Here is a 13,774-nt window from a genome sequence, read left to right as displayed (position 1 = left end):
TGTGGATTTATGGCAGTGTCTTGATAAAATGGAGCAAAGTTTATGGAAAAATATATAACCAATGTTTAAAACGATGAAAAGAACTTTAGCATTCAGATTTTGACAAATAAAAGCTGTAACTACATTCATGAAACCCTAAATAGCAGTGTAAACATCTAATCCCATTGCTACTGTGACAATATCATAAACGCGTGTTCTGCAGCTATCAGGTTTCCCAAATCCATCTCATTTGTTACAACACTTATGACTGCTTCGTTACATTAACAATTTATTGATGATAATTCAAATTTATCATTTACCCTTTCCAAGTTTTTCCAGCTATTTTGGTCAGAAAATGGAAGATTCAACAATCTGAAGTCACATAATGAAAAACACTTTATAGTTTAATTTCAGGTTTTCAAAAGGGTTCAAGCACAACTCATAAAAAGCCTGTTATTCTATTTGGATCCTCAGTTTTTAAGTCCACCTACCTGAGTAAAAATAGGAAAAAAAAACAATAGACAGAGCTGGCTGAGCAAGAAACTCTGAAGATTTAGTTGTCTGTATAACAGGACATTCAATTTCCATTCTTGGATCCCTGCTCAAAAAGACTTTGCTACAGAGCAAGAGTTATTTTGGAAAGTCAGAAGTTACCCTAATCAAGGCCAAACTGCTACAAGTGAAACCTTTCCTCAAACAGTTCTTTCCTTGACCAAAAACAACGTTTGAAATTTCTTGACACTGCAAACTGTAGCCATGACACACTACAGCCATCCTTCAAGAAGGTCTCCTTCACCTTGGGCTTTCTTTTTTGGACTGAAGAACACTGGAGAGCAAAATGCTGTTCTCTTGAAACCTGCACGTTACGTGGGGTTTCTTTTTTGTCAATTAAAAAAAAAGAAAAAAAGAAAAATCACAAACTGTCTGAGGCATTTTTCTCTGATAAAGACGACAAGCTGAATGAGGTATCATCAGGCTCCGGGGATGCATGATTGAAATCCATTTCTTCTAGTTCAGGAGGTAAGTCTGAGAGCAGTGCCTGTAAGTAAAATATATGACAGTCCAGTGTTAGGTATGTGTTTTATATCAGCATTAAATGTCAGTTAAACGTGCAGTGAAAAAATTTTGTTGAGCTGTTTGGTCTGTGTTGATACTGGATGGGTAAAAGAAAGTCATTATTGCTAGATATTGAAAGAAAAACCATTGTTGTAAGATGACATACCCTCTAACAACAATCCCAGAAGTTACCTAAGTTATTGTGGAAATAACTCAAAACAACTTTTTTCTCCCCAAACTGGACAATACTGAATTATTTATATTTTATTCTTAAATTTTAACATGCAAAAGCTTTAAAGCACAAATAACCATGCTATACTGTGATCACGCAGGTGACAGAGCTAGATTCTACATACAAGATCATTACTGTTCAAGTGATTTATCAATTTATCTCAAAGACTTCAAGTTTACTTCTCTTTATATTCAGTTTTATGAAAAAAGCACGGAAGACAACGATAAGCTAAACTTCTTTTGGATGTAAAAGTGTTCCAAGTTTCTTTGTTGCAAGTTACAGTTTCTATATTTACACCTGAAAAACTGCAGATGCCAAAGGTGAAAGGCAAAAAAAATAAAAGCAACAAAATCTCTTCCTAAATAAAGCACAAAATGTCACTCGCTCAAGGCACGATCCAACCAAGCATGAAAAAGAAGTGCTATGTTTTAAATGCAGTGCACTGAAACTGAAGCAGCCTGGCTTCTTTGTCCCAGATCTCCCATCAGACAAACCCCAGTCCCTCAGCTGGTGCTCTGGTTCTCACACTTCTCCATCGATGTCACTGCTTGTGTGGATGGCAAGATCTTACCTTCTCTTAAAGTTCACCTTTTCTTTGTCTGTAAGATGTGGAGCACAGCACTGCCCTAATCATAATTTGAGCCTCTGAGCACTATGGAATAAAACCAGGGCAGTGACAGACCATCAAATGACAAACATCTATGATTAAAACCTACTTCAAGACCTACCTGCTGCTGTTCTTTATCGTCTGATTTAATAGCGAGTATCAAACTCCGAGTAAACGTCTGGAGTTCAAAATACTTCTGTTTGTGGTTCTCCAACTCATTCTCAATGAATCTGACTTCTTCATTCTGTGGGAGAAAATTAGATCAAAGTTCTGGAAATAATAAACAGCACAGCATCTCTTGAATGACTCCTAAACATACTTGTGTTAAAACTAAACGTTTTCAGTGAACATGAGTAAAAATGTGTTTATGATTCTTGCCCAAACCAGTATGAAGTAAAACCAAATATCCTACAATTGTGGAATGACAGAACAATGCAGGTTCACTTTGGAGGTTTCTGATGAATGACCAGCAGTGTCACACTAAACCTGGAAATGTGTTTGCCATTTAATTTCTCATTATCCTCCCCTTGCAACAGCCACTCATGTTACAGGCAGACAAGGCCTTTCAGAATGACTCGGGTCAAAGTTGACATGAACCTTTTAAAGAAGGGAGGCTTCTTATTTGATAAGGATGACCTCTAATTGCATTTGAAAAAAGAAAGAAAAACAAAGCCCAGTTCTCTTCCTGGAAGAAGTGATCTTGAAAAGGCAGGCTGACTGCGAGAAGGGACAGCAACTAAATTGCATTATTACAGCAGGAGACTTGACACAAACACCAGGGAAAACAATTTGAAAATTCCTCAAAGCTACAGCAAATTAAAATACAGCATCCTCAGTGCAGCTGAGTTTGACACGTAGCATGAAGTGGCAGCTCACCAACCCCGCAAGATCTCTCGGGTTACAGGATAAATAGGAATGTATTTACAAAAATGGAGAAATCTCAATATGTGCATTTTGGGTTATGGGCTAAAAGGCATTTTTCCAAACTTTGCATAAATACGTGTTACTGCACTTGCAAATCATGTAATACAAAAATAACAAACTTCTTAATTAAAAAATCCAGATTTGATAAATAAGTCAGTTTATTTCAAATATCTCTTCTCCTTCAAACTTACCAACTGATTGGTATGCAAGATCAAAATGCTCTATTTGTTGATCAGTGTAAAGCTAAAATCCATTTTCTCTGGCTATTTACCTTTGCAAAGATCATGTAACCTAAATAAACAGTTCTCAAGATCAAAGTCACGTACATTTTTGGAAAAGGTGGCTGCGTAGTAGCACCAAACGTGCATCCTCCAGAAGATAATAATGAAAAAATAATGAAAAAAATACACATACAGGAATTGTTAGTAATGCACAATACACACAGAGAGTAAGCTTTTAGGTTCACAGATAATTCATGGTACATGCTGCATTTACCAAGGGATATCCGAGGTAAGAAAAAACCCCACCCTTGCTTATGGAACTATATGACTAATTAGGTTGGCAGTTTGGTATATAAAATGTTCCTTGATGTCTGGTTTTGGTGGCAGCAAATAATTACATAAAGAAATGTTAACAGTAAATTAAACTGGCATTTTGTTTTACTTATGAATATATATATATTTTTTTACTAACATAGACCTTTGCTCTGATATTCATGCTTACATTTGCTAGACTGGCTGTAATTCAACTTGAGTTGATACAAAAAGGTGAGACTATGTGATGAACTGGAAGGTTTGTAACAAGCCTTTAAAAATGATTGGTTTTTTCCCCCCCCAGAAAATTCACATTTCTTCAGTCAAAACATTGCTCCTGTTTCAGGTTATAACAGCTCTGAGAATGAAAGAGAAGTATTTGGGCTGCAATTTTGAGGCTTTCATAAGAATATTAGCTGAACGCTTTTCTTTCAGTTGCCTATTTAGCAATGGATTTTGCCCAGCCAAAGAAGGAATTCAGATTTACACAGAGAACACACAAGGCACAAAGACTAATCACTAATGTCAAACAACAAACCAACAAAGAAGGTTCTGTAGGGCATGCTGTCACAACAAGCCTTTCACTGTGGTGACAGGTGGCATTAAGAAAAGGTCATTCCCTTTCCATGTTCATTCTCTCCTGCTCTTACCAGGAAAACACTGCTGGGAGGAGTCATTTGTGTTCTGAAGAAATGATCTATTTATTATTTTGGTAATTATCATGAGTAGAACATACCCATTTTCTAAGTCAAAAGAAATCAGGTACATATATAAAAACCATGCTCAATATAGAATACAGAACTGTGGCAACCCAGGAGAGCCCTAACACATGAATAACCTTTACCATTTGGCAGAAGACAGCGGCTCTCAGGTATCCAACTGCTCTCCTCCCTCCCACAACTACTCCTTGCAGATATTTTCTGCACTACATTGTGAGAATTACTTCTTCTCAGACCCTCTCACTTTATCAGAGGATTCCAGCTGTTAGGTCCCTTCCCAGAGCTGGCAGCATCATGTCGCATGTTGCAGCACTCCAAAGAACAATTCTCACACAAAAAGCAAGAGGCTTTGGTTTAGAGGCTAAAAAAAAATGACTTGGGACACGTGGTGGGAGGTGCAGATGGGCTACAGCCAGAGTCATGCAACTGCTGTAGAAATGGGATTCTTCCTGCCTCCCTCGGGGTTGCAATACAGCTAATGTGGCTGTAAAGGGGACGAGGAGATGTGAGTGAGGGGATGATGTGTGGTACCACAACTTCCTGATACAAGCAGAGGAGTCCCAGGCTCCCACATGTCTTTGCTGAATTCCTTGCGGATACACTCATCTGAGCTGTCTGTGAAGGACTTGTCCAGTGTAACATCTCATAGCTTAATTACTCACCTTATAATCCAAAAGAGAACTCATTTGATCCACTTCAGAATTACTTATCATATCACTTTCTTCATCATCTATAATTTCTATTTTCTGAAACAGAAGTAAACAGTTCATTCCAAAGATGTGAATGCACAGATCAGACAAACAAACAACAATCTGCATCTCAAGCTGGCGTGAAAGGATGAAGGGAACAGGACCTTTTGCTTGCTCATGAGAATTTCTGACTTGTGGAGCCCCCATTAGATGGCAATCATGCACCTCAGCCACAAGATCCAGGAAGGATCCCAATTGAAACTGCCCATACTCAGAGCTGCTGCCATGGTGACTCAGAGTGTTTACAGAGGAGGAGCTCCTCTACGTCACCATGCTCTTGGCATGAAGTTGCATACTTGATCTCATTACAGCCTGCATTTGATTCTGTAAGCCTTTTGTTGAAGGCCTCCTGCAAGGCGAAGAAGGTCATGAAAGTTTATTCCTCTGGAGCAAAACAGATGTTATGGCAAGTGACAGGCATGTCCTAACTGACCTACTTCTTGCCTAAAAAAAGTGAAGAGGTCTCCTTTGGCCTTTTTTGGCCACAGAGCAAGTCAAATGCCCTAAAGAGCAGAGGCTGTTGATACAAAGGACAGTTCCTTGTCCTGTGTTGATACATAGGGACATTTTCACTCAATTCACAAAAATTCTTGTGCCTTTTTTATATTGGATTTCTAAAGGTATCTAAAGTACAATGGTAAAGACCAACCATAATGCTGTTTACAACTTAGAAATACATTACAACCTTATCTCAAATCTTAAAACATTCACTTTTGCATTATTTACCACATGCATGTTCTGTTTTTCTTCCCAACAGATAAACTTCTTATGTAAGAAAATTACATTTAAAAATTATTTCAATAGAAGAAAACACAAAATTTACACATTTTTAGTGCACTTATGAGATTTTAATTTTTATTCATACCTAAGCTAGGTCTCAAACAGGTGGAATGAATCTGACTTAGATAGTGATAAGGATGGCATTTTTTTACCAGGAATTCAGAAGGATAACTGCACAGATGAAACTAAAAATTTCATGGTATTTTTGAAAGGGAAGCAGTGGTAGTGTAAGAAAAGGGCTTTGGGTTTTTTTACTATTTTTCACTGTTCTGACAGCTGAAACATTTATGAGAGTGGATATAGTAAGTTCAAGCAATTCTGCTGAGTTTTTTAGTATAGTGTTTAATACAACGCAGGCAAGGGCCCACACTGACACAATACACTTCAATGGTTAGTTCTTGATGGGTTATTTTAGATGGAGTTTCTTCTCTGCAGCGTGTGTGTGTGTGTGTGTGTGTGTGTGTTCTGTTTGCCTGCAGATCAGCCATCAGATATTTCCTCCTAAACACCACGGAGCCATCCTTCAAGAGACGTTAACAGTCTCTCACTAGTAGCACCCACCAAACTCACAAGTGCGTGGTGAAGACAGGGAGGATAAATCACATTTTCTGTGCCTCAGTGTCTGAAAACTCAGCTGAAGTGATAACATCTCAAAGGCTTAACGTCACAAAGATCTGCTGCGATACCATACCCTGAGTAACACTGGGATTCAAATATTTTTGGTTTGAGCCTCAGCTTGAGGAAAGAGTCTCTAAATAAATGCCAAACATTCACACTATCTTTCTTATAATGATACATTTTAAGAGAGTAGGGGAAAGAACAGATTAGAATTTCAAATAAGAACCCCATATCTCTCATGCAAGTCCAATGCACGTTCATCCAATTTAACTGCATACATTTTAAAAATTTTGTTGCAGTGTTTTCAGAACAGAGTATGAAAAAAAACTACTCCCCCCCACCCCCCCCTTTATTATATCAAATTATATAATGCTGGAGTTCAGGTAGACTGAAGAACCGAGTCTCTTGGACACCACCTTTGCAAACCTTTCACCTTTGTCATTTTACATTCTGCATCTCCATGGTAAATCCATCAGCCTAAAACTCCAGGTGATTATATCTAAGGTCACAGCAGGCCATTAAGGCAAACAGAAAGGAAAAAGGCAGCTGCTTCTATTCAGGCAGCCACAGAAAATACAGCTGTGGGATCTCAGTTTACACAAAAGATGATGATCATATATTAACAAAATAAAGAAAAATTCTCTCCTTTACATATAGAGAGGGAAGAGAATCTCCTGTTTGCTTTCCCACCTCAGGTTGTGTGTGATTAATATAACAGAAATGTTCTGAGCTACTGTTGTTTAACTGCAGAAAGAGAGCCACTGGGAACTGGAACCATCACCTGATCATTCTGCAGATAACTTTTAAGATAAAAATTACCCTACCACTTGGGGTCTTCTCTTCCTCCTCTTCTTTCTTCTAATTTGAGAGAAGGCAGGCTAAACAAAGGGGATATATTGCATTATTTGCCATGACTCCTCCCTCTGTCTTTCCTTCCTTGTCTCACTGCAGTCAATTCAAAACAGCAAGAACAACTGCGTTGGACTCAATGTGAATGCAAGTGAGAAAACATGAAAGATCTAAATAATGCCCTGTCAAGGGTATGGGAATGAAGAGCACATCCACCCTGGGCTGATCTCACATACTCCAGATTAGCTATAGAGAGGAAGCACTAGGGATACCCAACTTTCTTAAAGCTACAGAAAACCATCTTCAATTATTATTCCAGGGTATTTATTCTTACTGTTTTACTACACTAAGTACTTAGAGAGCACTACTCAAGTGTTGTGCTTTGCACTCGAGAAAAAGAACATCAATTTCTACTGAACGTGCATAGCTCTGTGTTTGAGTACTTTTAGTGCAGTTCCTTTTAGTGCTCAACCAACTAGGAAGGACTCAGCACACTCAGTTGAAGTTTTCACCTACTGAAAAACATCAGTGTTGGACAATAACCTCAACAGTAGCAATTAAAGAGGTGATGAATGGAAAAGAAAAGGTATACCTACCACATTATCAGTAGATACCGGATTCTGGTCATCATCTTTGTGACCAATTTCTTCATTTTGTAGAGCTTCATTTGTCTCTTCTGCAGAAATAAATTAGTTTTTTAGATTTCATTCAAATTTTATGCTGAAGAAACATTAATAGTCTTTACCACTAAATATGTCACAGCTGCTAGATACAAAAGTAAAGTCATGTTATCAATGTCTATTCATAAAAAATACTGTATGCCTTATTAAAAAAGACATCATAGCACAAGTATTTCAGGGTAAAATCATGCCAATTGCTACCTGAAAAAAACAGGAAAACTATCAATTACTCCTTTGTGATGTACCAAAACCTTCCTATTTTTATGTTCAGGTTGGAATATTCAAAAGTTAAGAAGAGTTTCACATCAGAGGTGCACAGAACTTTATGTTTTAAATTAAAATAAATTACTACAGGAAAAAATCCTGGATGCCCTGAAATTATAGGGTACATATCAGAATCCCACCTCCTCCTCGCAGACACTGATTAGTTTTGAACCAAAAACTTGACCAAGCAGATTATTTCATTCTTGTATGGCCAATGTTTATCCCTAGTGAACCTGAACTGCTCTCTTACATAGCAAAGTACACACTGGAAAACACAGTCAAACTTATCTTTAAATTTCAGCCACAAGCACTAGATGGTTGTCAGCCCTAACAATGGCCAACGTGACAAAACAAGGAAGATAAGACTATTCATTCCTATGATTAAGTATGTTTCTCAGATTTACTTTAATTCTCCACATTAATAGACGTTAAGAAGAAAATGGTTGATAGAAAAGGCAAATCAGGAAATAAAACAAATCACAGAGGCAAGAAAGCTATGATAAAAAACTGAAATGATGTCGTTAACAGCTAGGCTATTGGAAATACACTCCTTCCAAGTGCTAGGAAAATTAGAGAGTTCTGCAGAGGGCAGAGCTTGCATTAAAAGGGTCAAACAGTCCAGCTATCACACCTAGAGAGGACAGGAGAGTGAACGGGCAGCAGATGTTCATGTGGGATATTGAAAGAGAGGGCAGAGAATGATGCAGGGGAGCATCACTTCCACACAAACACAGGGGTAACAGGTCTACCAACTACCATCACAGGATAGTATTTAGGCCACACAGTTAATGGCTTTAAATAACTTTTCTACCAGTTAAATATCTCTAAACTGAGCAAAATTTATTTGAAACTCTTTCAAATAAATTTAATCTGTCACTGGTCTCGACTTGAGAGGCCAGTTTTTGCTAGCAGCAAATGGGTTCAAACGGGAGAGCGGTCAAGCAGGGAGCAAGCTCTGACTCCATCGTTCCACTCGGAGGAATGAAGGTCATTGAAGATGCACCTCAGGGGCTCTGAAACAGCCTAAAGCACCAGTCACTCGGTAACCCTGACAGTCACCACTTGGCTTCAATAATCGAACGAAGAAACTCCCTCCAGCACTTCCAACTCTTTAAATATTCATCCTCAGTGGCACAGCTGTAACGGCCTCCGCAGAGCTGTGTTCATTTACACAAAGTATGGGTTCAATTAACATACATTTAAAAAAGGTAAGGCATTAGGAGAACTTTAAGGCTTAATTTTGCATCAGAGTAAAGCTTCTCTTTTAATTTATACATTACATTATAAAGCAAGCACCATCAACGCTTTCACTCTAATTAGGTGATTAAAAGTATCTTTTTCCTGTCTTTGAGAGTGGTTTTTTGTTGGGGTTTTGTTTGGGGGTTTTTTTTAATAAATTAGGACCAAAAGTTATAGTTCTCACACATTAAAACAATCACATATCTGTGACTGAGTAGTACACCTGATTATTGGTGGAAATATTTTCCAGGATGTTCAAAATAAGCTGAGCTACAGCAGTGAAATGTTCTCCTTTGAACTGGAGAAATGAATAGAAATAATTCTTGTGGTAGGATAAAGGAATGAAAGTGGGATTCCTGGATACTGTGGAAATCCTATAGTTTTCTTGTACTTCCTTAAGCTTTGACTATAATAATCTACTCATAGTCTTACAGCCTCACCCTGTTTTATGAAAGCCTTGTTCAAGAAATGTGGCATTATTCCTCACTTTAAGCTACAGAGAATTCACACTCTTCCCCTGTCACCGTTTTCTTTCAAGCAGATCTGACTAAATCAGCTCCTTCCACACCTCAGGCAAATCAAGGACTCTTAGATTCTGCATCTCACTTGGCTTTCAATCACTTGACCCATTTCTTTATCATCTTATTCTCTTTACAGCAGAATATGACAAAGCTATCACAAACTCAATCCCAGCAGGTCTCCAATTTTTCTAGTTCTTTCCTTGAAATTGTTCAGACAAAATGACAAGATCAAGCCTGGCACATGAAGCAGCAATAACATGCACTAGATCAGACTTTCTTTTAGTTTCGAGAGCAAAGGCTCTATTGATCTCTTCTAATCAGAAGCACTGGGAACAATTAGTCGAGCTTGTGAAGCCGGTGAATGTGCCGAGCAGCAGTTCATCTGCCCTGGGCCCAGAGTGCTGATGTACAAGAGGGAAGGGGAGAGATCGATGGGATGTGGTCATGTGGTTCTGGGAGGTGGAGTAAAAGGGAATTAAGTTGGAGACACTTATCAGTCGAGATGATGCAATTTCCTGAGAGCACACAGGCACCCCGTACATGCAGTTGTAAGGTGCTGAGCAGTTCCCTGCTACTGACTTGGATTGTTCTGTTGGTTTGTATTTGCTTGTCAGAGGCGGCGTGTGCACCACAGACAGCTTAATGGCACAAGTTCTGCTGCCCTCTGACACACTGCCAAGCTCTTCTAGTTCAAGACCAAGTCTGAGCTAATGTATCTTCTGAACATACCTCCTCACTGTTCTTCACTGTGAGGGTGGTCAGACACTGGAACAGGTTGCTCAAGGAAGTTGTGGCTGCTCCTCCCTGGAAGTGTTCTTGGCCAGGTTGGATGAGGCTTTGAGCAACCTGGTCTAGTGGAAGGTGTCCCTGCTGCTGGCAGGGGGGTTGGGACTGGATGAGCTTTAAGGTCCCTTCCGACCCAAACCATTCTATGATTCTATGATCAATGTGAGTTTAATATCAGGAAAACTGTAAGTACACAGCTCTGGTCAGCTCAAAGCGGGCAGGTTCACACACATCAGTGACTGTTTAGATGAGAACTGGTGTGATTCAGGCTAATAGGAAGGGATATTCAAGCTGGCTGTGTAGAACTGGCCAGTTAACACAGAGCATTTTTTAAAACCTAGGGAAGTGAGAATCACACATATCTACTGTCTGTCCATTTCTCAGCTGCACCAGCAAATTGTGAACTTGTCATTTAATTTTGGATGAATCTGGCAGAAACAGAGGTCTTATGAAAAAAGGTTTCTGCAAGCTTTGTGAAAACAAAACAAAACAAAAAAATCATATAGAGAGAAGTAGAAGAAAAAGACCAAACAGTACCTTCAGCATGGCCAAGGTAGGTAACTTGTGACCATTAGCCACTCTTTCAGACATTTTTGAATGTGTACAACAGAGAATCCAAAGCATGCACACGGCACAAAATTAAAAATACATGCACAGTAGTAACTTCATTTTCAAATACCTTGTGAGCTTCCTTCAGATAAGCAAATTGATACTTCATCATTCCTATCATTATCATCCCCCACTTCAGTAGCAGTTTCCTCTCCTGGATTAAGTGTTGATTTAGAAACAAATTCAGATTGATCAGAGAAATCAGCAGGACCTCCTCTAGGGGGTGGGACCTCAATCCCCATTAAACGATATTTCCGTCTTCGATTCCCAATCCAAGTCTTGTAAGAGAAATAAACATGAATGATATCAGAAACTATAACAAAAGCAACAGGCCCACAACCAAGTGAAATTAGCACATCTATATGACAGGAACAAGAGCGTAGCCAGCAATTCAAGGGAGGTGATTATTCCCCTGTATTTGACCTTCATGAGGCTGTTTCCTGGAATACTGTGTCCAAGCTCAGCCCTCCAACACAAGGGAAAAGGGAAGGAAGGTGCACAGCAAAAGGAAAAGCAGCAACAGTCACAAGTTGCAGCAAGAGAAGCTCTGACTGGAGTTAGGAAAAAAAGAAAAGGAAAAAAGCTTTACAGTGAGATACTGGAACAGTTTGTCCATAGGAGTCCTAGCACCTCCAACCCTGAGGTACTCAACATTTTACTGGACAACATCCTGAGGAACCTGACCCAACTCTGAAGTCAATCCTGCTCTAAAGAGGACTAGGTGACCTTGTAAGGTCTCTCCCCACCTCATGAATTTAACATTTAACAATTCAATTAATTTAACATAAGATTTTTGATCCACCTTCTCCCACTCTTCAACTTCCACAAGGGGACTAAAGCATCCAATGACCCAAAGGGCCCAGCTGTTCTAGGATTTCCTACAGCACAGAAGAAACTGTCCAGGGTGGTAGTTCTACATCAATTCACTTTGATGAGAGAACATAACTTGGCAGAATTAAGTTCAGAGCAGTATTATCCTTCAGTCCTCTTTGGCTGGAAGACAAGTCTTTAAGAAACCTTGCCTGCTAATGTATACAAGAGCCTACTGTGAACAGTACGGAGCCACCAAGGAACTCAGCAGCAACTTCCCCAGCCTCAACTGAACAGATGACCAGCAAGAAGAAAGGCTGGAGTTCAGGCAGAAGGAGCCAACACATGGCTGACCTCTGGAAGCTCATAAGTAAGTGGACTGGCAAGGAGCTACTTAAAAAGCATGATTACAGCTCTCCAGATATTGAGGTTAGGGTGTCAACACACTAGAAAGATTTTAGGTTGGAACCTTCAGAAATCCCATTTAACTGAAAAAATAAAGATGGAATAATCTGAGTTGTTTTTCCAGATCATAAGCTGGATCCAGACTAGGTCTAGAGCCCCACCAAGAAGAGCTGTCAGTCAGCTGTGAAGAACAAGGGGCCTTTCTGCTGCAACCACTTGATTTTGTTGCTAAACTCAGACTGAAGTACTAACTTCAGTAATTCAGCTTTAATCTGATGAGCTGCTGGGAAAGAAAAGGAGGTGTCTTTAGCCTGTGGTGGGTGCCTAGGAGTAGCTTTCAACCTTTTATGAATGAAAGCTTTATGTTCTATTAAAAAAATAACAAACTGTCACGCATTTCTCTTGTGTTTCTCATATATTTCAGAGGAGTTTGATAGCTGTCATCCATCCTTCTCAAATATCTGCCAACAAGGCTATTCTGCTTCCAGACACTATTGTGGTGTGAATGAATAAAACTAGTCAAAGAGAAATATAACAAAAATGTGTAAGTAACTACGACCCCTCCTAAACAAATGTAATCAGCAAAAATTACAATGTAAACAAAGTCAATATTGTAAATTTAATGAAGCATTGGCCAGAGTTCACATATTTAAAGATGGCATGACGTTTGCTTTGGGGTTTTTTTTGTTTGTTTGTTTGGGGTTTATTTGTGTCTTGGGAACATATGAAAGACATTTGAGGGTGTAAATGTGCATGATGCTAAGGTACAACCAACAGCTGCTTTGCAAATCCACTCTCCTACTAGAAGTAGAAAAACTATGGAGTAAAACACCCTGTTCAACCTTAAAAGATCAAATCCAGTGGAAGTATGGATAGTGGCAAACATTATCTTTCCTTGTACTGGAAAATGGATTTGATACTTTCTTTGTACTGGAGTTTTTAAAAGCCACTATGGGTCATAATGATCAATCATTTGTACTTCTGGAATGGCAACATTTCTCAGGAAAAATCATGAATTTCTATTAAAAAGGGAAAAACGGGGTTATGTATTTAATTGAATTAAAACAAGTTATATGATATGTATATATAAATATTTTGCAGGTTATATAGGTTTTTATATATTTATATAAAATTATAGTCTCTGTTGTATTATTTGGTATATATATATTTACTTGAATTTATATGTATACACCTGTGACTATTTTACACATGCCACACTTATTTTCCATCACAAATGGAGAAACAGTTGCTAGTTGCACGCTCCCTAGAATTCAAGGTCCAGAGAAACACAAAGGCAATGGAGTATTGAAAGTGGAGGAGCTTTTTCCAGAAGTGTCCCTCAGTTCAACCTCTCCTGGCCGAGCGTGCAGTACTGGGTAGAGATGCCACGGTTCACTGGTGCCTTACAGCTGAC

General features: G+C 38.9%; 1 protein-coding gene across 1 annotated transcript; it reads right to left on the bottom strand.

The window, feature by feature from the left end:
- Positions 1–365: 365 nt before the first annotated feature.
- On the bottom strand, positions 366–11,418 carry LOC104528044 (highly divergent homeobox). The gene is made up of 5 exons (XM_010171939.1): positions 11,216–11,418; positions 7,643–7,722; positions 4,713–4,796; positions 1,996–2,118; positions 366–1,018 (listed from the first exon to the last, which is right to left on the bottom strand). The coding sequence occupies exons 1-5, from the start codon at positions 11,385–11,387 to the stop codon at positions 893–895; spliced, it is 585 nt and encodes a 194-aa protein (XP_010170241.1). The 5' UTR covers positions 11,388–11,418; the 3' UTR covers positions 366–892.
- Positions 11,419–13,774: the final 2,356 nt, after the last annotated feature.

Source organism: Antrostomus carolinensis, unplaced genomic scaffold (assembly GCF_000700745.2).
Source record: "Antrostomus carolinensis isolate BGI_N321 unplaced genomic scaffold, ASM70074v2 scaffold44777, whole genome shotgun sequence".
NCBI lineage: Eukaryota > Metazoa > Chordata > Aves > Caprimulgiformes > Caprimulgidae > Antrostomus > Antrostomus carolinensis.
Note: the sequence above shows the minus strand (reverse complement) of the source record. Positions and strands in the feature narration are given on the sequence as shown.